The sequence below is a fragment of the Gamsiella multidivaricata genome (genome assembly GCF_025024155.1).
Source record: "Gamsiella multidivaricata strain RSA 2152 chromosome Unknown BC939scaffold_13, whole genome shotgun sequence".
Taxonomy (NCBI): Eukaryota; Fungi; Mortierellomycota; class Mortierellomycetes; order Mortierellales; family Mortierellaceae; genus Gamsiella; species Gamsiella multidivaricata.
The window spans coordinates 328,409-350,761 of record NW_026251721.1 but is presented as its reverse complement, the minus strand read 5'-3'; the positions used below and the strand labels follow the sequence as shown (position 1 = coordinate 350,761).

Here is a 22,353-nt window from a genome sequence, read left to right as displayed (position 1 = left end):
CATAATTCAACATATAGAGAATCATAACCATCGAATGAGGCCGTGTGCATATCCTCCTTCTGACCCAAACTTCAGGAATCTGCCCTGCATAAGGCAGTAATTCGTTCCAAGAACACTTTGTGCCTGGATCGCAAAAAAATTTCCTTTTTTGTGCAGCGTGCCTATCTATTTTTTTTTTTTTTGAGCGACATGCGAACTCTATCGATCACAACGGGCCGGCACGATGACACTAAAATGCAAAGGGCGATCGCCCCTCTCTGACCAACTCGAGTGAGGATAAGCGGACATGGTCCAGGAATTCTGCCAGGCGATTGCTTTCCTGCAATTCCTTATACAATGGCACGCCTGCGGCCTCGCTTGCAACAAGGTTGGACATGTCGACGGACTTTTCCAGATACTCGGGGATGACGACCCGGCTGTCATAGTAAATCTTGTGCAGGTTCATCACCAGTTCAGAGACATAGATCTGGCGAAGACGCCTCAGTTCCTGATTTCTAGTCGTGTCTATTTAAAAGAAATATATATGAATATACTGGCTGTCCTGTTCGTCCATATTGTTTTGGAATCAAAAGTGCGCGACGCTTGTCCTTACCTCCAGCCAGAATGCAGTCGAAAAGCCACCTTGACTGCAGCAATGACTCGATCTCCACGATCGCCTTCTGCGCCCGGTTCTACAGATAGCATAACGAAGAAATATATATGTCCCCAGTTAGTCTTTTCGCCATGTTGGATACCTTTTTCAGACAAAAAGATCTCTTAACAACAATTCCCAGCGTACCTTCACATCTAATTCCCACGCATGCATCCTTGATCGCGACGCTTCCTCCACGGGTTTGGACCTTATAGCGTCTCTCCATTCCTCGAACAGTAGTCGTGCGTTGAACAAGTCGCGATAATAAAGATGCTCATGGGAAACAGTGAGCAAGAATGGCGGTGCCTCATCCAGATCATCCTTGACAATGTCAGACGGGAGAGCATTAAACAACGAGAACGCTGCATACAAACGACCTTGCACTAGAGTATAGTTAGCTTTGCGTTAGTAAATCTGACTGGTAGTCCCACAATCACAACCAAACCCAGTTCCTGTAATTGTCATGCATATCCTTACATAGGTATCTTCTCGTCAAGTAGTTGCTACGATGCAAACATTCGTCGTACGGCGCTTCATCGAAAGTCAGCCACTCCATTGCTTTTATGGCGGCCTTCTCCTGACTTGAGATGGGCTTCATAATACTCTCTTGCATATTGGTCGCGTAGTCCCCAACACATTCCTAGAGGATGAAGTAGTTATGTTAGCATGGTGAACGAGCACCGGAAGTCCATTGCATCCATGGAAAACCAATCAAGCAACGTACAAGCTCCGCTTTATTGTTGTCCATGAGGCCGTCCACCGTCGCCGTGAGAATCTTGTGCAAATCCAAGCCATTCTGCCGAATAGCCACTAGATATCCTTGGCGCTCCTTCTTGGCTCCATCGATCGCTATTTCATCACAATGATATTTTGCCGTCAATTGGATCTGTGAATGATAATAAAAAGAAAAAAAAGGCCATTGTACTTACTCTTCAGGTACGATGAGCACGTCTCGATTTGGAGTTGGAGTGGCAAGAACGAGGCATACAGCGGCGCCAGATCGTACTAAAGGATAAACCGAAAAAGAGACAATAAGCTTCTCATATCGCGCAACAGACATTCTCTCATTTAATCTTCGGTCGCTTGCTGATCGTGTCACGTACCATTTTCCTTGAGATCAAGTAGTCCACATAGCTTTTAACGAAATAGTCGCCGTCATCCTTTGGCACAACCGAATTCCTTGATCGCAAAAGAAGAACAAAGTGGGCCATAAATCGAAGCATGTGTGGTCGAAGAGGTGCGCCAATACTAGATGATGCCTTAGCGTCCCTGGCCATCTTTGCGAGGAGTTGGTCAGTTTGACCCAGGATAATGCTTGTCTGGATGGCCTTAAAGACATCTTTGGATGTGTTTCTATGGATGACAAAGCGGTCTCGTTAGTGAAAAAGAAAAAAAAGCCTATTATGGTCCAGCATTGGCCTTTGTGTCGATATATTACACACCTCAGTTCTTCAGAGTCACTGTTCGCCAAGCTGTCGAAGACAGCCTTGGCTGAAGTGATCTTTGTCGCAGGAAGTGGAAGGGCCTTGCTTGCACCTCCTCGATTAAATTGTGACAAACGCCCCTCAATCATACTCTCAACCAAAGCGTTATAGTGCGCCCACGCATGATCTTCCCAACTTGAACAAACCGGCAGAACCTAGATGAGGAATAGAAGTAATGGCCAGGGTATTTACTGTTAGAATGCATATACCGCATAGACATTATGAGCACAGTTAGGTCTTGCGGAGCAAATTATATTCCTGGCTTACTGAAGGAACGTCGCCGCATAATGCACCATAGACTGCCCGCTCGTACTGGTCAGCCGATGCTTCATTTGCAAGGGCATAGCATGTTCCTTTCCAGAGCCCGCGCGTTTTGTTGCCGATGAGACCTTCCTCCCGATCGTACTGTGGGTCTGTGAATGCAATGGACACGGAGTAAGGTTCGCCTCCGCTGATGCTCTCTGCTCGCCATGGTTCACCTGCCTTGACACAGGCATCCTTCGCCTCCTGAAGCTGTCCACGGCGGATGTACTCCCATACTGTTCTCAGTAAGTTGTGTTCGATAAGCTGATTGCTTTCGCTCAACTTGATTCTGTCCCTCGTGACCGCATCAGGGTCTAGATACTCGGGCTTAATGGGTGATGGCCTAGGACCGAAAGAGAATGCTGATCCGATAGATGTTTGTTGAGTGAATGTCTTCGCCACGGCATTAGAGTTGAAGGGCGGTGCAATAGTCTCGAGCCACAGTCTCACAGCCTATATAACATTGCAAGATTGATTGATCAGATGAGCTTTCTCCTAAAGGCCATGGCTATCATTGATCTCTAAAAGTAAGACGTGACTTACAGAGTGGTGCTTAAACTCGTTGTCAGTCCTTGCCAAATGTTCGATGAGATCAAGATCAGACCATGCCAACGCATCGGGTCCTTTTTTGATGGGCGGCTTTGTATGATCGAAGGCACTGTGTTGGAGATGAAGGATGCCATTTAGAAGTTGAGCCGTATTAGCGACCTTCATCGCTTTGTCCCTGATCCATGAGCCTCTTTTTGAATTACCTGGCGAGAGTTTGAAGCAGCAACCAGGTATGGCTCTCAGACTGCCACAGCTTGTATTCATCAGTCAAACCGAATGCCATGTAATCGGCGTCCGAATCCTTGCGATGCTCCAGTTGTTCCGCTCTAGGTACCATGTTAGACGAATCGTTGTTAGTCATGGTTTCTGTCCCGCGCGAGAGCTACCTTTGATAATAATTTATCACTGACATACCTCGCCCCACAGAGCGCTTCGAACTCTGGAAGGATAGACGAAATATCAATATTCGCATCTGTTTCTTTTCGGAATCGCTTAAGCATTCCCAACGAACGAGCAAACTTCTGATATTCGATTCCTGTCTCGAATGCTTCCTGAAATCCTTCTGGCCTGGTGCTAAATATGTCGCTCTATGGTTCCATTGAAGCGAGAACATCAGAAAAATTGCACTATAAACCTCAAAAAAGACAAATACGTGCGTCAAAGACAAAAGGTCATACTGTTATACTATTAGGTTCCTTCGGCTTGGAATGGCCTACTCCGTCAGTTGCGGTAAGAATGAAGGGTTTCGCGTCAGTATATTAGTACAGTTGTCCATGTATAGTGAGTGGCACCAACTTGGTAATGGACTGCCTACCAGGTAGAGTAGAATAGCTCACGCTGTAGATAACGAAGGAAAACGAGAGGAAATCGCGTTAGGCTTCAATATCGCGGTTAAAACGAATAGTGCAAAGGATAAAGTGCTCTTACTCCATGCTAACGTCTTCATCCTTCGAGTTTCCTGCAGACAGGCCGGGAGTGGTGAAGCCAGTGAATGATTTTGAGCTGTTCCATGCCATCGGAGACGTAACTGGTTTGCTTTAAGGCCGATGAGTCAATGAGGTAATGTTTGGCGTGTCGATTCCTTTGCGTTGGAGTGGTCGCGAAAGAAAGAACGGTGTAGAAACGATCGGTTCTCAAAGTGTTCCTGTTTATTATGTGACTGCACGCATTTAAAAGGGATTGAAGGCAAAGTGCTGGTCCGCTTTTTGCCCTGAAAAGGTTATTCAACCATGTGGGCATCGCGAGCAACGAGGATCCTTTTCACGAGGAATGCACTTGGCGGCAGGGCGACAGTGTGTGTGACACCTTTTCGAGCAAAGATACCGATTTGCTTAACAATCAGGAATATTTCAGGAACAAGCTCCCTGCAAAATAGCAGTGATCGCCTTCTCTTTTCGAAGACACCAGAGTTCTCGTCGGAATCAGTGTTAGGCACAACAGACCTTACAGGAGTCCCAGCACTGCTTCAGGAGCCCACACACGTTAACTCGCTACTCTCCAGCACGCACTACGTTCTCGAGAGCATACATGCGATCGGTCTTCCGTGGTGGGCCACCATCTTTTGTGCCACTTTTCTTCTCAGGACTGCCATTACTACTCCTGTGGCGATCTATCAACAAAGGGCGGTAGGGCGGATGATAGCTTTGACACCTGTTCTCCAGGCATGGCTGGAGACATACAAGACGAGTATAGGAGTTGACCATAAGCTCAAGGGTCGCGACTATGGATCATATAATTCAGAAATCCAGAATGCGGTAGGATTATCCGTCTACTTTGATTGTATATAATATTAATTTTCTACAACGTGGATAGGACTGACTGGATTTCATTTCTGCCAGTATCGAGCAAAGGTCAAGGAGCTGTACTCGACCAATCGATGCAATCCGCGCGTTAGCTTTTTGTTGCCTTGGGTTCAAATCCCGTTGTTCATTACTATGTCGCTCACTATTCGAGGCATGGCTGGATACCCACTACCGTTCTTGGGCGACTCTAGTCTCCCTGCCGAACCAGGATTTACACAAGGCGGTACTCTGTGGTTCATGGATCTAGCGGCTTCAGATCCAACATGGATTATGCCTATCGCAATTGGAGCTACGAATCTACTCAATGTTGAGGTACGTTTATTACGCTGGTCGATATGTTTGCTGGAAATTTGTCCATATCCCATAGCGTCTACCCTTACACACTTGCCTTTCTCCCTCCATAATGTAGCTGAATGGCCTTATGATGAACAAGACCCCGACAAGAAATCAAATCATCTTTCGCAATGTGTTCCGCGCTTTGGCCATAACCATGATCCCAATTGCACATGAGGCGCCCATGGTCAGAGGCATTGCATCCCGTATCCATCATCACGTCTTTTTGCGGAACAGCTGGTTAGAAGTATTAACGAATCTTGCCATTGCATTGAATAGGCCATTTGCTTATATTGGCTGTCATCAGGATCGTACAGTGTGATACAAAATCTCGCCTTTCGCATGTCGACTGTCCGCCAAAAGCTCAAGCTGCCGCCATTGCCATCAAAGGCAGTCGAGTAGATAACCAGGAAGCTGCCGATTTTTTTTTTTTTTTTTAATGATAGCAAACATAATGTACATTAGAGTGAAAGCGAAAGTGCAAGATGAGGGGTGACGACCATATAATGTTACCGAAGGCCCATCTAGGACGACATGTTGATATCCTCGTCTCCGGCTGATTTCTTTGCCAGTATTTGCTGCTCCTTCTCCAACCCTACCATGTCAAATTCATCGTCACTTGGTCCCGCATCTTCAGAATCCTTGTCCGTGTCCATCATGACAATTACTGGCTTCACTGCCGGGGTTTCTGCTCTGATGGTGCTTGGGTCAATGATGATGTCCTCCTCCTTCACATCCTTCTTCAGATCAAATACGCCCAAGCCGAGATCCATCTCGATGTACTGTTCACCGCTCTCCTCGTCCACATCTTCAATATCGACCGACTTTGGGTCTTCCTGAAGCTTTCGATCCAGCTGAACATTTGCTTCCTTGATTTTTGGTAGAAAATCCTCTAATCTTGCGAGCACTAAATGTGGAGAAAAGTGAAGTAATGGTAAGCTGTTGGTGCACACTGCGACTCCCAACACAAACTAAGAGATCGTAAAGGCATTTATTTACAGTCAGACTGGACCCGGAACGTCTTACGCTCTCCAGCAGGCGAGTCATTTGGAATATTCGAGGACTTGTTGCCGCTCAACAGGTTGCCTATAATAACCCCAGATATGGATTCGATTAACAAGTCGTCTCGGTGAGATTTATCAGCGAAGTGTGTTTCCTTTCGCCTTTGGCCTATTCAGCCCTGACATACTGATGAGTTCGTCCTTGGAGGATAGGTCTAGTAGTGGATTCGACATTGTCCTGGTGCGATGAATGGGGTGAGTGCAGAGTGTGCAGGAGATAGCATGCAGCATTTTTTTTTTTTTTTTTTTTGGTAGCTGATCGGTGCCTTAAGGGGCTGTGTGCTGCCGTGACTACACGGTGATTCAAAACAGAAAGTTGTATCAAAAGCTGTACAAATAAGAACGGTTTCCCCTGTCCTCTTTGTTCTGTTCTGCATCTACCAGACCTTCACACGCAACACTTACTCACACCATGCTGGACATCAATCTCTTTTTGGAGGAACGTGGAGGCGAGCCAGAGCTCATCCGCGAGTCTCAGCGTCGCAGACATGAGTCCGTCGAAATCGTAGACGAGATCATCGCCCTCTACGAGGACTGGAAGACCAGTAGGTGATATGAACACACCTGAGCTGCCCGATAGGCACCTCTTTCTGTCATGGATTACTTCTGGCGTCGCCCTGGCACTTGCATTGTGTTCAATTGCACCTATTCAAAGGAATGGACTATCTTGAAGGGCTAAATGGCGATGCATCTAACATGCGATCAAACTATTCTTTGTAGTGCGCTTCAACCTTGACCAATTGAACAAGAAGTCCAACGCTATTCAGAAGGAAATCGGCATGAAGATGAAGGTATTGTGAAATGATATTACTTGATGCAAAAAAATGGCGCAGTCTTTGAGGCGCACGCACAATGCTCATTCATTTTTATGTTGGCTTTCGATCTCTGCAGAAAAAGGAAGACGCCTCGGAGCTCGTTCAGGCCCGTCTCGATTGCAAGAAGGAGCAGGAAGCTATGGAGGTTGAGCTCAAGGGAAAGGAGGCTTTGTGGTCTGCCAAGCTGGGCTTGGTCGGAAACATTGTGCACGACTCTGTCCCCATCTCTGACAACGAGGTATGGTCTCGCATTGTGGACTCATCGCTTTAGCAGTGACAGGTGTCGAGGCGCAGGATTCGCACCGCGACTGCGGCCGATCTGTATTTATTTGGATTTTCTTCTGACTATGGTCTGACTCATGTTGATAGGACAATAACATCGTTGAGAGAACCTACTTCCAAAATGGCAAGGCTCCTGAACACAACCCCAAGCTGTACTCTCACGACGAGGTCCTCTATCGTCTCGGTGCTTACGATCCCGAGCGTGGTCACAAGGTTGCCTCGCACCGCGGATACTTCTTGACCGATGCCGGTGTCGAGCTCAACATGGCTCTTATCAACTACGGTCTCACTTTCTTGGGACGACGCGGCTATAAGAAGCTCCAGACCCCTTACTTCATGAAGAAGGAGGCCATGGCTCAGACAGCACAACTGTCGCAGTTCGATGAGGAGCTGTATAAAGTTACTGGTGAGAACGAGGACATGTATCTGATCGCTACCTCGGAACAGCCCATCTCTGCCTTCCACGCCAACGAATGGTTTGAGCAGCCCAAGGAGCAGTTGCCTGTCAAATATGCCGGCTACTCGACCTGCTTCCGCAAGGAGGCCGGTGCTGCCGGTCGCGATACCTGGGGTATTTTCCGCGTCCACCAGTTTGAGAAGGTCGAGCAGTTCTGCTTAACAGAACCCGAAAAGTCGTGGGAGATGTTCGACCACATGATTCAGAACTCTGAAGAATTCTATCAGTCGCTCGGCCTCTCATACCAGGTCGTCTCTATTGTCTCCGGAGCACTTAACAATGCTGCTGCGAAGAAGTATGACTTGGAAGCATGGTTCCCCTTCCAGGGCGCCTATAAGGAGCTGGTCTCGTGCTCGAACTGCACTGATTACCAGTCGCGCAATCTCGAGATCCGCTGTGGAATCAAGAAGATGGGTGATCGTGAGAAGAAATACGTTCATTGCTTGAACTCGACCCTGACCGCGACCACCCGCACGCTTTCGTGTATCTTGGAGAACTACCAGACCCCCGAGGGTGTCCGCGTCCCTGAACCCCTGATCCCCTACATGGACGGACGGGATTTCTTGCCATTTGTCCGTGAGCTCAAGAGCCCCAAGGTATTTCTTTTTTTCTTTTTTTCTTTTTTTTTTGGCAGCAAACAAGAATCGGTTGGGTTGTCGAGTTCAATATCATCTAACGTGCTATTTATCTTTATACGCCTCTTAGAAATAAACGGTCGATACCTTGGACAAGCGATGTCCTTCCCGTAGAGAGCTATCCTTCTCCAGAAAACGAAATAAACGAATCCCGATGTAATATGAAAGCAGTGTTTCCACGAGACGATGGTTGGAAAACATTCTGGAGCACACGATGCTATGGGGATGAACGCGGGATTGGTCGGCTGGAAGCCCGCCCTGTATCGGTCAACCCATATATATGGTCCTTAACAACAGCACAACAGCACAACCTGCTTTGTCTTCAAAGCTGCTTCTCTCGCTCCTTTTCGTTCACTCTCATCTGTCTCGTTTGATCTCATTCTTATTCACACCTTGCTCTATATCCAAGCATCTCTTTATGATCAATGAAGCGAACAACATCGTCCTTGCCGTTGTAGGTGCCCTTTAGTTCAAAATCCATGACGTTGGATCGGTATGTCCTTGCCCCTACTAATATTTTTTTTTCTTCAGTTTTTAGCTCGGGCGCCGTTGGAAATGGAAAATCGTCCACTTTGAATTCTATAATCCAGGACCCGCTTTTCCAGTCTGGCCGTGCTCTTGGGAGTAGGTTGTCTCACTTTGTGTGTGTTTAACGGCCGTTCATATCGTCGACACGCAAGTTGTACTTCCGAGAGTCCGCCTAGTGAATGCTGTGATGTGCGTTCATTCTGAATCAAGAACGTAAAACCAATGCAAGGGTCGTGGGCGCAGTTGTTGGAAGGACAAGACTTTCTTTTGAGAGGCGGTGGAGACGTAATTAAGTCCCATGAGGTCCGCATCTATCCCTAACAAAATGCGGACTTACTTAACTGTTAAATATCGGAGGAATATGCAGTCCTATTATGTGCGAGAAGTCATTCAGCGACATCCGGAATGCACACCTCATGGTTGAGTTCTTCAAGACCCTGTCCCATGGCGTAAGTACGTTTGTACTCGTTTTCAACATCCCAAATTTGGTCCCAAATTTTTTACTGCACTAATCGCATGTAAACCCTATAATCTCATGCAGTACTTTTATTTTTTGTTCTTATTGAGGAGGCACTTCCATTGTATGATATTCCACTGGGTGATACAACATAGAGCTACCTAGCAATGAAGACAGAATGTATTGGATCTGCTTTATGTTTATGGTTTTTTTTTCTCTTTGCTATACTTGCACCATTCACAAGCGACCCTGTTCTCAGTGGGGTTGGGGAGGTGGGGATCATCTGTGATGTATCGTTTTCATGAGCGGCGGTCAAAGCGTCTGTGTACGCAGTGAAACGAGATAATTTGAGTGGTGGTTTTAATAAGAATGATAGAGTAGCCAAAAAAAAAAAAAAAAAAAAAAAAAAACGGTGCGTTCTTCTTCCTCTTTGACTTGTCAATGTAGCAGGCTTAGAAATGGGGAGGTCATGGCATAGTAGTGCAGTCGAATTGGTTTTTGTGGACAGTTTGCTATCAAAGCTGTCCGCAAAAACCAAATTCGACTGTATTTTGAGAAATCGCACACGAAACGAAAAGGGATAACAAAAGGTGACAAGCACAGCAATAGATCTGATTATATCCACGTCCTAACAGATCGAGAACTAGCGCCTCACCCACCCTCATTTTATTCCTAATGTCCTCTGACATAGACTTGAAGAGTAAACGAAGAATATACTATGACTCTTCGAGCGCCTACTAGGGCTTCATTTTTAGAGGTGTCTTGTCATCGCCTTCACGCATGTGGACGAGGATTAACGAGATTATCTTGAGCAAGATATGGATGCGCTGACGGATCCTGCAGAGGGCTTTGTTAGGGTGCTCGGCTAAAGGTTCCAGCTCTTCTACCCACCGTCTCTTTTTTTTTATTCTTATTTTTTTCTTTATCAAACAAGGACATCCGACACGGTCAGTATGCACACGATTGCTTCAAGGAACTATATGCAGCGGTCGTGTCGGTCGAGAAAGGTGTGCAGAGGAAAAGGTTCATATGCACATTTTTTCAAGAGATGAACAACAGGATAAGATTGCGGTTCGATATGGGTTTCTTTTCGTGTTCCTTGAATTAGCTTCAGCCCACTAACGCGTATCCTACCTTTTTTCCCTTCCTCTTCCACATGGTAGACTGGCGATGCGCAGGACCATTATATTGTGCCATTCTGGAGTGTCGATTCCGCGGATGCTGCAAACGTGCACGAGCAATGTCGTCGGCGCATGCAGCGCTATCTAAACAGAAACGCTGCCTATCCAAGTGAGGTTACATGAGAGAAATAAAGCGATGAACAAGAGGACATTCTTGGTATGGTGTTCAATCGGCATTATAATTCGTCTGTCTGATGTCTCTAAAAGATTAAGATGCGCATGGCTCCTTTGACACGCTAGTTTGACAGAGGAAAGAGCTACGCCCAACAGGCATGAACACAACATGTCCAAATGGAGTAATGTTGCGATAGTTCGAGAGCAGGGCGTGTGGCGATTCGATCTGATAAACAAGAATGGCTGCGGATGACCCGGTTATGGCAACAGCTGAAGTATAATCCGAGAAGATGAAAGAAGTCATGGACACGAGAGAGAGAGAAAGAAAGAGAGCGGTGTTTTATAATGGCACAGGGCTGGTGAAGCATGCAGGTACTTCTCGCAATGTTGAAGTGCGCAGGCAGATACTTTGACGAGGATCTGATAAGCATGGGGGATGGAAATTTGAATAGCCGGTTTGAGGGTACTCAACCTTCTGCAGGAGTGTGTCATTAGAAGGAGAGGAGGAACGAGATTCCCCATCTCCCCTCTTCTCCCTGGGCAACTAAAAAACGCAAATGCATGAATGCAAAAGGAAAGATATAAAATAAACCACGACTATCCAGGAACATTGCCTCCTTGTCCTTGCCTCCCTCTCTTTAGCTCCTAATCGCAAACGCCACTCAAAGAAAGAACGACCCCAAACCTTCCTAAGCATCGAACAACTGCGCTCAGCGATCAATCGCTTGAAGACCTCTTGGCAAACAAATCCTGTAGAAAAAGGTAATTTTGCTTCGGGTGCTGGCAAACAGAAGTCCCAAGTCCTAGATCCTTTTTAACCTTTTTGTATTGTTGTCCTTGGCGTTGCACAAGAGGGACAGTAGCAAAAGGTAGCGATCTGATATGCTCGCTCGCACATTCCTTTACGCCTATGACAGACATTTTTCCAGAGGAAAGTGGGCATGTTGAAGGATGGCGTTAGTTTAGGCGTCAAGCTGGTTCGCGAGCGAGCCGGCTTACAGCAATGAGGGTGTCGATGGATATAGCCTGCTTCCGCCGCCCTTTGTTTCTGCCAGATGGTTTGCATGTCCGCTGCTTCCTTTTGAGGGGTACAGGGCGATGTGCAGCTCTCTGGGTTGTGTGTAACCAGACAGGGGACCCCTGGTGCATGTATCTAGTGAGTCCTGCTGGATTGGTCGGCTGGGGTGACCGCTCTGTTTATCGGCAGTTGAACTCTGTTGCGCCATGTGAAGGGCCTGCCCCGTCAAGAGAACCCTGCTGGGTGTTTGCTGTTTGCAATAAGAGATATGAAGGTCACTTGCAGCCGTCTCCCACCAAAACAAAAAGCAGACACTCTCTGCTCCTTCCCGCTCTTCCTGTCCACCGCCCTCTGTCTCTCCCGCCCAGCCTCCCTCGTCATCCGCATCAACATTCGGTGCTTTGCAAACCTAAACCTCGTCTTCTATCTTTTTTGGAACACTTGCTACAGCAGAAAGAATGACAACTCAAGCTGTCGACGATTTCGAGTACGAGGCCTTGCCCGAAAACGCCTCGCTCTCGGCCAGCTTGCTCGCCGGTGCCTTTGCTGGCATTGCAGAGCACGCCATCATGTACCCGGTCGACTCGATCAAGGTAATACAACGGACGATAGGACAGTGCACAATACCACCTGTTCGGCAGCCCTCTGTCCAATTCTCTTTTTTTCACTCGAGGGCCAGGATCAGCGTCGGCTATCGGGGATCAACGGAGGACGGAGCCTCGAAGAAACGGCATGGATGACGTTCTGAGGATTAAAGAAAAAAAAAAAAAAATGCTATCGGCTATCAATCACAGACATACACCTTCCCACCTTACCGCCAGAATCTGCTACAACGTAGTGCATCTTGTCTGATGAGCGTCTGCAGGCGTGATTATACAAAGCGGGAAGATGACATCAGGAATGAAGATCAGGGATCACGGCTGCGCAGTTGAGAAGAATAAGGAAACGCAATGGGACAGGAATCCCAAGAGCAAGGCAGCGAGAATCTGATTCAACATGGAATTATGTTCGCACTTTTACTTGCTATACTCATGTTCATGCGGTGTTCCCTCTTCATGGTTGCCTGACCCGATCTCCTTACTGCCTCCATGCCCTATCAGACCAGAATGCAAATCCTCCAGCCCACACCGCAAGCAGTCTACAGCGGTGTCATTAACGCGGTCTCGAAAATCACAACGACAGAGGGCGCCAAAACGCTGTGGAGAGGTGTCAATTCTGTCATCTTGGGTGCTGGACCGGCCCATGCGCTCTACTTTGGAACATATGAGTACGCGAAGCAAGCATTTGGAGGAAACGAATCTGGGCATCATTTAGTCGCCGCAGGTAAGAAGCGAGAAGGCCTATGAGATTTTTCATGCGAGCACACAAAAACCAAGGGTGGGACAATGATGATATTGCAGATGATATGGGTAGCAGTACTAGAGAAAGCAGTCGATCTTCAATCGAACACGCAATACAGTCTCAAGTGTTTGAAAGGTCTCCTAACGCCATGTTTTATTTATTATAGCTGCTGCCGGAGCCTGTGCAACAACTGCAAGCGACGCTTTGATGAACCCATTTGACGTAATCAAGCAGAGGATGCAGGTCCACGGATCGGTCTACAAGAATGTCCTGGATTGTGCGACAAAAGTATACAGGGCTGAGGGCATGCGCGCCTTCTATATCTCCTATCCGACCACCTTGACTATGACCATTCCCTTCCAATCGATCCAGTTTGCGACCTACGAATACCTGCGTAAGGTGCTTAATCCATCAGGAGCTTACGACCCCATGACTCATATCACTGCCGGAGGAATTGCTGGTGCTTTCGCAGCAGCTACGACGACACCCCTCGATGTAGCCAAGACCTTGCTCCAGACGCGCGGCGAGGCCACGGATGTGAGCATAAGGAAGTGTAACGGTTTGCTCGAGGCCTTCAAGCTCATCTATCAACGCCAGGGTCTTGCTGGATTTGCAAAGGGTTTGCAGCCTCGTGTTTTGAGTCATATGCCCTCGACCGCGATCTGCTGGGGCGTCTACGAGTACGGCAAGTGGTTCTTGAGCCCGGACAATGCCGATCAGCATCCCATCAACCTGCATTAAAGACCATCATCATTATTTTTATTTTGCTCTTTTTTTTTTTTTGCGCCCGCTTTTTTGATCTGCCTCTACTTTCTTCCCGATAAGCATTCATGTCCACATCTACCAGCTTCGTAATATCCTTTTTTCTTCGTCTTGCCTTTCATTATTTTTGTCAACGTGTGTACAGTACATTCATTAAAATGACACAAAGTGAAACCAGGACCGCATGGTTTAGTTGGGGCGCTTGTTGCTTCGCCCTGGCATTACTCATATTGAGCACGATAATATATTTGAAGGGTACTAATTTGTGCTATGATACGATGAAGGGATTGAATATGTATGCGTTGAATCGTCCACCCTGTTGAGCCCTCAATTGGCCAGCTTGAGGGCACCAGATGCCGTCAAGGCATGGTACAGGTCTTCCAGCAGATCGTCCACATCCTCAATACCTACGCACAACCGGATCAAATCCTCGGGCATGGCGCGCGCAGCACGGACCTCGGCAGGAATACTGGCGTGCGACATGCGACATGGCATACTGTAGAAAAAGAGCAAGAAGGACGGGGGGTTATGAGTACATTTGTTTTTGAGCTACAAAAGCTCCAGTTATTTTTGCTTATGAACCAATAAATAGCCCTGCTCCATACCTGATCAAAGAGTTGACACAACCAAAGCTCACGCTGATACCCCAAAGACGAGTCAGCTCGACGAGCTTCTCGCTCAGCTCCACGTTTCCGGTCTCGAAGCTGAGCACGGCTCCTGGCCCTGCGGACATTTTTGCGTGCAATTCGTACTGGGGATGGGTCTTGAGTCCAGGGTAATGGACCTTAAACTTATGAGATTCCAAAAAATCGGCAATCTTGATGGCGTTTGCTTGCTGACGATCCATGCGCACAGCCAAAGTCTTGACTCCCCTCATCAGCAGCCAACAATCGAATGGACTGAGACCGACCCCTGTAGCATTGATTGTAAAATAGATTTTCTATTCGAACAAAAAAAAAAAAAAAAAAAGGACATTGAGAAAAGCATTAACGATCAATGTCAAAAAATCAGATGTCTGTAATGGATACTATAGCACTTAAAGTGCTGTGTAGGGATGCATGGAACCTACATCGGCGACGGCATCATCCTTGACAGCAACGACTCCGGCCATAAGATCGTGGTGTCCGCTGAGGTATTTGGTTCCAGAGTGGTACACAATGTCCGCACCCAATTCCAAGGGCCTTTGAAGGTAAGGCGACATCATGGTGTTATCGACGACAACATATGCAGTTGGGCATCGCTCATGGACGATCTCACAAATCCGTGGGATATCTGCGACCTTCATCAATGGGTTGGTTGGTGTTTCCAGCAATACGAGGCGTGTCTTTTCGGAGAGATATGGTGTGATTGCTTCAGAATCAGTGGTGTCGATGTGGTGTGTCTTGACATTGTTGTGGGTTGCAAGGAAGCTGAGCAATCGATTGGTGCCTAGTTTCAAACGAGTTCGTTTTGCAGACACAGGACGAGTGGGAGGGGTTTTTTGTGGGGTGTTAATGTGTGTGTTCAAGTTGAATTTGATGCTCAGTGCAGCAAATGAAAATCAAGCGATCTGCCCGACAATAGCGATCACATCATTCTCGCAGGGATGTTAATTCCCATATGATTTGATTATCTGATCAGAAAGAATAAGAAAAAAAGAAAAAAGAAAAAGAGCACCAGTCATCCATGATGATCGTGCTCTGATCCCTCATACGGCTGAATTTCGTTTCCTTACCTCCGTAAAGATCGTTTCCTGCGATGATTTCTTCACCTGCCTTGACCAAGCGAGTGATCACATCAAGGGCCGTCATGCCGCTGTTCACTGCAAAGGCCCTCTTTGCAGACATGATCTTGGCGAGATGGTTCTCTATTCAGTTGAAAAATTAATTAACATCCAATTCCGGCTGTCTGTTTTGTCACACTCCCCACGTTGTTTTAATGCGGCGGGGTGTGCACAAGGAAGTAGGGGATGACAGCAGGGTTGCCCTTACCGATGTGGGAGCGAGTGGGATTTCCGGACCGAGAGTAGTCGTATTCGCCCATCTGCGTGGAGGAGGACTGTTTGAATGTGGCCGTCTGATAGATGGGCATGGATGCAGCATTGTAGCTGTCCTTAGGACCTTTGCCGTCCGAGTTATCGACATAGACGAGCTCGGTGGCGGGTCTGTATTTGATGCGGGTGGTGCTGTCAACCATGGATATAAGTGTCGTATACGTCTGCGTTGTGCTGTGCTGTGCGGGGCTGAGTCCTGAGGTGCCTTTTTGCTATTTGCAAAAGGAGTTATAGGGACGAAGTAGGGGGTGGAGAAGGAGGGGAGGAAGTGGGAGTGAAGCAAAAGGAGATACTCTCCTTTTCAAGAAAGGCACTTCACTCTCTCCAACTCGAGTCATAAGCCCAAGCGGGCCAATTGGCTGTCTCAATTGCAAGTCTTGCAGTCACATCGCGCCATCAAATGAGATTGGCTCTTGGCTGTGTACGTGCCGAGGCATCTTACAAGTAAGCAAAGGAGGTTAAATCCAACACGATCACCCAGATCAACATGGTGCCTCATATTCCCAATGCAACTTCGGAGCAGACCCTCCAGGAACTGAGGAGGGTCATCGTGGCCCTGCCGAAGATGCCAAAGAATATCGTCGACGACACTCGCCACGAAAAGGTGCTCTCGTACGTGTCTGCCTTCATAGCCCAGAGAGACCCTGTGCTCATGAGGACCATGCTGGTCGACTGGGCCATCCTCGATATATTTGAGGTACGACCAATAACAATAACAATAACAATAATAATAATAAAAATAAAAAAAAGGCACCCATTTCAAGTTAAGACACTAACCACTTTCTAAAAAGTCGTGCCTGATTGCAGGTCAGGATTACCGCGTCAGTTGTGTGGCATTGCGACTTCTCGGATATCTTTTGGAGAATGGCGCAGCTCAGGACGCTGGCAGCAAGAGCGAGAGTAACCCAGATGTCTGGCAGCTGCTCAAGGCAAGGCATCCAGCCATTCTGGAATACATGATTGTGAACACAATGGGCGTGGAGGCATTGACTCGTTTCTCTTGCTGGTTTGCATTGGAACGCGTAGTGAAAAATGATGATGGCGCTCGATGGTAGGATGTGATCTAGATATTCTTTGGAAATGGATATGCAGCCCAAAAGCATGACAAGTTCGCTGAATCCATCTCATTTGTATCTATAGGTTGATAAAGACGGGAAAATGCGCAGAGATGGTGTCGGCAGCTCTGAAGGATACCAGTACCTATGTAGGTCCCGTTCAGGCTGCCATGGATCAACAACTGAGTCGATGTCTTCGTGAGCCTCCCACTTACTAACACTAGGAAATCACATTCATCTAGGTGATTACGGCAGCATGCTGCTTTCTTGTCGCCATTATCGAGAATCGAAGCATTGAAGCGCAACGGATCACTGCCCACGACACACTCTTGGACACGTTATTGGAGTCGATCTCATTATATAATTTGATCCACACCATGATGACAGATCAAGACTCGGAAAGGAACCGAGTAGCAGGCCTAGAGTTCCTCTGGATGATAACGAACGCCAGATCTGATCGTGGTGCAGCATTCTTACGACAAAGTCAGCTGGTAATGCCCTGCACTCAAAATCTTCCGTTCTGCCCACAGCATATATTGCGCAGCTAACGCTCTTCGCATTGAATAGTTCTTCTCATACATGGATCTACTCACGGATGACTCGCGTCTTGTCAGAAGCAGGGCATTGGACGTTCTCTCGATCTTATTAGAATCGGTCTCCAACCCTCTCAGTGTATTAGGGAAGGACCTCACAACACCAGATACGATGGAGCTGGACAAGTCCGATGACCAAGCCCTGTTGGAATGTAGGCTTTTTTTAAGGCCCTTTGTAATATTCATGTGCAAATCGATCATATTCTTGCTGTCCTTGTGAAACTGACATCTAATACACCGTGCTATCCTAGGCTTCAACTATCTGCTAGACCACGATGTGCTTTCGTTGATAGTATTAACGGATTCACTGAAGGCGCTTCACGTGGCCACAGGCATTCTGGATGCCATTATAAAGCCGCTTCATCAAAGCGAAGAAGCACATGGAGCAGGATCTTCATTTAAACATGTCGTCCTCTCGACCATTCTCTGGATCATTCAGGCACTGCAGGAGACCACAGAATCAGATAAGAGCGTTTCAGGCAACAACAGCACTAGCACGATCGTCATTCAGGGCAGCGGAAAGCTGGCACAGCAGCTGAACCAGCTTGGGTTTCAGCAACTCGTCAGGACCCAAAGCCGCACCAAACCATCTCGAGGTGCTGCAGCAAGAGGGGGTACTCTTCCAAAGACGATTGCACTTTCAGCACTCAAGGCTCTCCAAGGCTTGGCGCACCTTTTCCCGGACGCGACGGAAAAGAGCCCTGCGATCGAGATCGTTCTTTCGGTGCTGTTTGATCATAAACTGTGCTCGGATCAGAGAGTTTTCAAGGCATGTTTGACAACCCTACCAATCGTCATGAAAACCAAAGTACAGAACGGCCAGTTACTGGATGAGCAACTTTTTGCGAGCGCTATGACAGTCATCCTTGGACTCTTGCAGAAACCGGCCGCAAACAGCACATCAATTAAACTCGTCCTCACGGCGGTCCTTGAGTTCTTTTCCGACGACACACTTGGCGGGATTCTCGCGCATGAGGTAGAGATTATGTTTCGAAGACCTCGTAATGTCTTCAACCCGCTCAATGAATATGAAGAAGATGACGCTAATACTTTGTTTATTTGTACTTTATTAGAAAGTAGGACTAGATCTGGCCAACGGACTTGGCATAAAACTATACGACATGGAGTGGGACGTGCGCGACACTGTTATTGAGTTTATTGGCAGACTTTTTGATGTGGTAGGTACATATATTTTATGGGAAGGATCTGATGCGCAAAAGTCTGCAAGGCCCGTGCCCAGCGCTGATGCGTTTATCTTTTGTAACATAGGGGGGGCCGAAGCATGGCGTTGAGTGGGCGCTTAAGCACGATCTCCTCGAATCTGTATTCCAAAAGCTATCAGACGAGGAAGCCTATGTTCGGGCAGCCAGCGTGCACGCTTTTGAGACGGTGATGCGTGACTCCCGAGGCTGGAAGGCCATGTGTTCAAGGAGTCTGGATGAACGGCTTAGCAGTCAGTTGCCATCGTTGATACGCGACAGTGAGGCCTTTGTGAGACGCGCGGTTCTGGAGGCCATGATCTGCTTGGTGAGCGAGCGCGAGTCCGGTACAGTCCTTATGGTCAATGGAACCGATCTCTTTGTGGAGTAAGTCCCCAGTCTGCCTCCTACTTACCTTTTGGTCTCTTCCCATGGGATTGTGTGAAGACATAGCCCGTACCGAGAGCTGACGATTTCGTATTTTTTTTTTCTTCGTCATGAAATTTTATTGCAGTGCAACGTTTATGTCACGGTTGACTCTGGATGACAGTGATTGGGAGGTCAGGATCCGAGCGTGTGAATTCATAGCAGCTGTATGGAAGCACTGTTTGGCACTGGATGAAAAGGCGGATTACCGGATCCGTGCTTCTAAACGACTTAAAGATTCAGCTATTGGGCAAGAGGAGAATATACATCCACCAAAACCATCGTCGTGGTGGTTTTATGACATCAAAGGCGACAAGGTACTGGTGGAGGCGACTCAGGATTCGTCTAGATTGGTGCGCCGGATTAGTGTTGAGACTCTCAAAAAGATGAAAACGTCGATCGAGCAGCGACTGGGATCGATATTTCAGAACATCTCGGAGGGGAACCAAGGGCCTGCATTAGAGCAGGCTTCTGCTACGCAGAGTAATGATCGACTGGGCAAGAGGCCTGTGGACGATACTGCTAACGATAAAGGATCACTGCAGCCGGGATCAGCATCTTTCACCCATCCACACGCACAATTCTATACTGTCCTCAAGGACCTTGATTTCGAACGTCTGGACGCGACGACATCAGTGGAGCAGCTGTACGAAGAGGTGCTGAATGTTGAGCGCGTTGAAGACGTGGTTATGGAAGAGAATGAAAACCCAAACGATGGCAACAATGTGCTGGATTGCTACTAACGTCGTTCTCCTTGACACATGTGCATTTTATATTTTGCAAAGCGACCTTCAATCCATCGAAGGCTTCCTCACAGTCCTTTTAGAAATGCTTACAATGCACTGCAAAAGAAAAAAAAAATGCTGTACAATCGTTTACTTCGTTCATAAGATTCTTTTTCTTTTTTCGAAATAAATAATTTCATGGTAAAATTACGCAGTGACCTCAGTGCTCTTGACCTCCCCGGCCTCGGACGAGGTCTGCTCCTCTGAAAGCGCGACCTTGATGACGAGGTCGCGGCCGTCCGCCTGAGCATCCTTCATCTTCTCGAGCACGTTCTGCTGCTCAGCCTCATCCACGAGCTCAACAAATCCAAAGCCCTTGGAGCGACCAGAGCCATGACGACGGACAACGTGGGCAGAGGCGACCTTGAAGTCGGCAAAGAGTGCCTTCAGACCATCGTCCTCCATCGCAAAGGGGAGGTTGGCAACAAAGACAGTCGTCTTTGAAGGAGGACCGACAGGACGAGGAGTCCAGGGAGCCGAGGTACCGGCACCACCCTCAGCAGCATCGCCGTTGCCTTCCTTGCGACTATGGCGACGGTTGCTGCGCTTGCGGCGTCCAGAGCCCTCCTTGGTCTCGCCGTTGGCGGAAGCAGGGGCAGCAGCAGCAGTCTCCTCAAAAGTGCCCTCCTCACCCTCATTCTGTGGATAGCAAACGAATCACATTAGCCATTGGTTCCTCAGAAAATTCTTTCTCCAAAGCAGCCGCAACATTTTTTATACCTTGACCCTGTTACGGTTCTTGCGGTTGGCACGGGAACGGTTGTTGCGGCCAGTCCTGGGCTTGACAGCGGCATCACCGACATCAGCGACATCAGTGCTACCCCAACCGTCACCTGTTGCAGTGGCGTCGGCGTTGCCCCAGCTCTCACCTGTTCCAGCAGCAGCGACATCCTTGGTCTTCGCACTCTTGGGCTGCTTGGGGGTCTTCTCCTTGGGGAGACGCTCGACTCTGGGCTTGGCAACCTCGACGTTGATCTCACGACCACCGAGGTTGGTCTTGTTGTGGGTAGTAGCAGCCTGCTCAGCCTGGGCCAAGGTCTCGTAGGCAACAAAGCCATAGCCTAGGGAGCGAGCTCCACGGGTGATGATGTTGGCCTTCAAGCTAAAAGGGAGAGAAAGAATGATGTCAGGTCCAAGATTGCAGAACGAAGAGGCAATTGTTCGGTTAGTTGAATGTCCATTGGCACGCTATGTCATTGTGGGAATATGGGATGGTGCAGGTGTTCATTATATGTGATATGAACAACGAACGAGCGATCGCAAGAGAATAGGAGCACCAAACACCAAGGTGGGCAATGGTCTGTATGTGTGGTCCCCATCCGTTGCCATGTTTGCTCGCCCCACGCTGGCTGAGCACACTACCCCCCACCACACATTGACACATCCAAATACACGCAGCCGCGGTAAATAGAGACATACGCACACGCACACAGATACCCGCAAAAAAAAAAAAAAAAGAAAAGAGTAGGGAAAAACGAGTGAGGGTGACCAGCCCGAGGAGTAGATCCAGTAGAGTCCAATCAAGTCTTCATCTCATCTGAATTGCTGCTGTAACCCCCCTTGCACTTTCCTCGTTGGGTCCTATTGTTCCCATGTATCAAATCCAGGCGAGTTGTCATCATCATTCTTTTCTCGCGTGTCCATCCAGTCTGTCCAGTTCCTAATCCGTGCTCTCATCATCTATTTCTTGATGGTGGGCTTTTTTTTTTTTTTTTTTTTTCTTGTCTTCACGCCTTGCATAGTGTTAGGTGTTAGGTGTGAGAGATATAGAGATAGAGGGAATTCCGATGGATCACTTACACTGGGTTGGGCTTGTTAAAGAGGTCAGCGAGCTCGGCCTCGGTGGTCTGGAAGGAGAGGTTGCCGACAAAGACCTTGTGGCCATCCTCCTCAGCCTGAACCTGAGTAGCAGCGGGAGCGGTATCTTGACTCATGGTTGATTAAGGACAAGTAGGATCAAATGAACTTGCTTGCAAAGTAGGAGGGAGTGGGCGTGTCACAGAGGAGACGCGAAGGGGGGATAAAGAAGAGACAGAGAGGAGCTGGAGAGCTTGAAAAAGAATACGGTGGAAACGAAGCCCCACTGGAGCAAAGCAAATTTTACAGCTCAAAAGCCTCCCCCCACCCTCGTCCACACTTCCCGCCTGCCTCTGACCCTTTGCTCTTGCCGCCGCGTACACCTTTTCTACCATTGAAATAAAATACGGTACATTTCACTATGGATTGCCGGTGGATATCTTCGCTTGTTCAATCACCCGATAATTGAGCGAGCGAGACCATCAGTCTGCCCGGAAGCCCACGAGGAGCACAGACGTAAAACGTTTGCGGTTGGACAGCACACATGCATTCAGGCACACGCACGCGCTGCAATGCCATACTGATACTGCAGCTCCAGTCAGGACAGTTGAGCTGCACCAGAGAGAACCTTTTGATAGGAGGGACGGGCCATATCATACCATAACCTTGCTCGTTGCCTCTTCTTGCCTGCTGAGGACATCGTGAAGACAGGA

The 22,353-nt window shown here is 48.0% G+C and overlaps 10 protein-coding genes across 10 annotated transcripts; 6 read left to right on the top strand and 4 right to left on the bottom strand.

Annotated features, from left to right (window-relative positions):
• Nucleotides 1-112: 112 nt before the first annotated feature.
• Nucleotides 113-4,054, bottom strand: BC939DRAFT_50883 (nuclear pore protein 84/107). Its single transcript, XM_051561048.1, has 15 exons — nt 3,895-4,054; nt 3,782-3,814; nt 3,645-3,679; nt 3,382-3,554; nt 3,171-3,293; nt 2,962-3,076; nt 2,383-2,871; nt 2,074-2,270; nt 1,735-1,984; nt 1,561-1,636; nt 1,356-1,480; nt 1,109-1,271; nt 779-1,014; nt 593-671; nt 113-504 (listed from the first exon to the last, which is right to left on the bottom strand). The coding sequence occupies exons 1-15, from the start codon at nt 3,911-3,913 to the stop codon at nt 230-232; spliced, it is 2,388 nt and encodes a 795-aa protein (XP_051415165.1). The 5' UTR covers nt 3,914-4,054; the 3' UTR covers nt 113-229.
• Nucleotides 4,055-4,182: 128 nt separating this feature from the next.
• BC939DRAFT_421012 (60Kd inner membrane protein-domain-containing protein) lies at nt 4,183-5,530 on the top strand. Its single transcript, XM_051553082.1, has 4 exons — nt 4,183-4,721; nt 4,806-5,081; nt 5,179-5,289; nt 5,382-5,530. The coding sequence occupies exons 1-4, from the start codon at nt 4,197-4,199 to the stop codon at nt 5,502-5,504; spliced, it is 1,035 nt and encodes a 344-aa protein (XP_051415164.1). The 5' UTR covers nt 4,183-4,196; the 3' UTR covers nt 5,505-5,530.
• BC939DRAFT_442971 (uncharacterized protein) lies at nt 5,531-6,372 on the bottom strand. The gene is made up of 3 exons (XM_051554469.1): nt 6,292-6,372; nt 6,102-6,188; nt 5,531-6,009 (listed from the first exon to the last, which is right to left on the bottom strand). Exons 1-3 carry the CDS (start codon nt 6,335-6,337, stop codon nt 5,627-5,629), a joined length of 516 nt encoding a protein of 171 aa, XP_051415163.1. The 5' UTR covers nt 6,338-6,372; the 3' UTR covers nt 5,531-5,626.
• Nucleotides 6,373-6,517: 145 nt separating this feature from the next.
• On the top strand, nt 6,518-8,519 carry BC939DRAFT_442969 (seryl-tRNA synthetase). Its single transcript, XM_051554468.1, has 5 exons — nt 6,518-6,708; nt 6,884-6,954; nt 7,055-7,216; nt 7,348-8,313; nt 8,423-8,519. The coding sequence occupies exons 1-5, from the start codon at nt 6,576-6,578 to the stop codon at nt 8,426-8,428; spliced, it is 1,338 nt and encodes a 445-aa protein (XP_051415162.1). The 5' UTR covers nt 6,518-6,575; the 3' UTR covers nt 8,429-8,519.
• A 3,589-nt stretch (nt 8,520-12,108) lies between these two features.
• On the top strand, nt 12,109-12,398 carry BC939DRAFT_500587 (uncharacterized protein; the record flags this gene model as incomplete). Its single annotated transcript, XM_051560058.1, has 2 exons — nt 12,109-12,243; nt 12,324-12,398. The coding sequence occupies 2 exons, from the start codon at nt 12,109-12,111 to the stop codon at nt 12,396-12,398; spliced, it is 210 nt and encodes a 69-aa protein (XP_051415161.1).
• Nucleotides 12,376-13,784, top strand: BC939DRAFT_442962 (putative MRS4-protein of the mitochondrial carrier family). The gene is made up of 2 exons (XM_051554467.1): nt 12,376-12,973; nt 13,158-13,784. The coding sequence occupies exons 1-2, from the start codon at nt 12,739-12,741 to the stop codon at nt 13,730-13,732; spliced, it is 810 nt and encodes a 269-aa protein (XP_051415160.1). The 5' UTR covers nt 12,376-12,738; the 3' UTR covers nt 13,733-13,784.
• Nucleotides 13,785-13,850: 66 nt separating this feature from the next.
• Nucleotides 13,851-16,076, bottom strand: BC939DRAFT_442958 (cystathionine beta-lyase). The gene is made up of 5 exons (XM_051554466.1): nt 15,724-16,076; nt 15,468-15,599; nt 14,823-15,181; nt 14,359-14,693; nt 13,851-14,249 (listed from the first exon to the last, which is right to left on the bottom strand). Exons 1-5 carry the CDS (start codon nt 15,926-15,928, stop codon nt 14,081-14,083), a joined length of 1,200 nt encoding a protein of 399 aa, XP_051415159.1. The 5' UTR covers nt 15,929-16,076; the 3' UTR covers nt 13,851-14,080.
• Nucleotides 16,077-16,439: 363 nt separating this feature from the next.
• Nucleotides 16,440-18,749, top strand: BC939DRAFT_50735 (uncharacterized protein). Its single transcript, XM_051560877.1, has 8 exons — nt 16,440-16,482; nt 16,593-16,836; nt 16,926-16,989; nt 17,083-17,331; nt 17,408-17,585; nt 17,685-18,409; nt 18,514-18,611; nt 18,703-18,749. Exons 2-7 carry the CDS (start codon nt 16,742-16,744, stop codon nt 18,517-18,519), a joined length of 1,317 nt encoding a protein of 438 aa, XP_051415158.1. The 5' UTR covers nt 16,440-16,482; nt 16,593-16,741; the 3' UTR covers nt 18,520-18,611; nt 18,703-18,749.
• Nucleotides 18,750-18,801: 52 nt separating this feature from the next.
• Nucleotides 18,802-19,896, top strand: BC939DRAFT_50729 (uncharacterized protein). Its single transcript, XM_051560870.1, has 2 exons — nt 18,802-19,023; nt 19,147-19,896. Exons 1-2 carry the CDS (start codon nt 18,998-19,000, stop codon nt 19,799-19,801), a joined length of 681 nt encoding a protein of 226 aa, XP_051415157.1. The 5' UTR covers nt 18,802-18,997; the 3' UTR covers nt 19,802-19,896.
• A 14-nt stretch (nt 19,897-19,910) lies between these two features.
• On the bottom strand, nt 19,911-21,875 carry BC939DRAFT_442955 (uncharacterized protein). Its single transcript, XM_051554465.1, has 3 exons — nt 21,644-21,875; nt 20,564-20,945; nt 19,911-20,482 (listed from the first exon to the last, which is right to left on the bottom strand). The coding sequence occupies exons 1-3, from the start codon at nt 21,775-21,777 to the stop codon at nt 19,991-19,993; spliced, it is 1,008 nt and encodes a 335-aa protein (XP_051415156.1). The 5' UTR covers nt 21,778-21,875; the 3' UTR covers nt 19,911-19,990.
• Between the last annotated feature and the right edge of the window lie 478 nt (nt 21,876-22,353).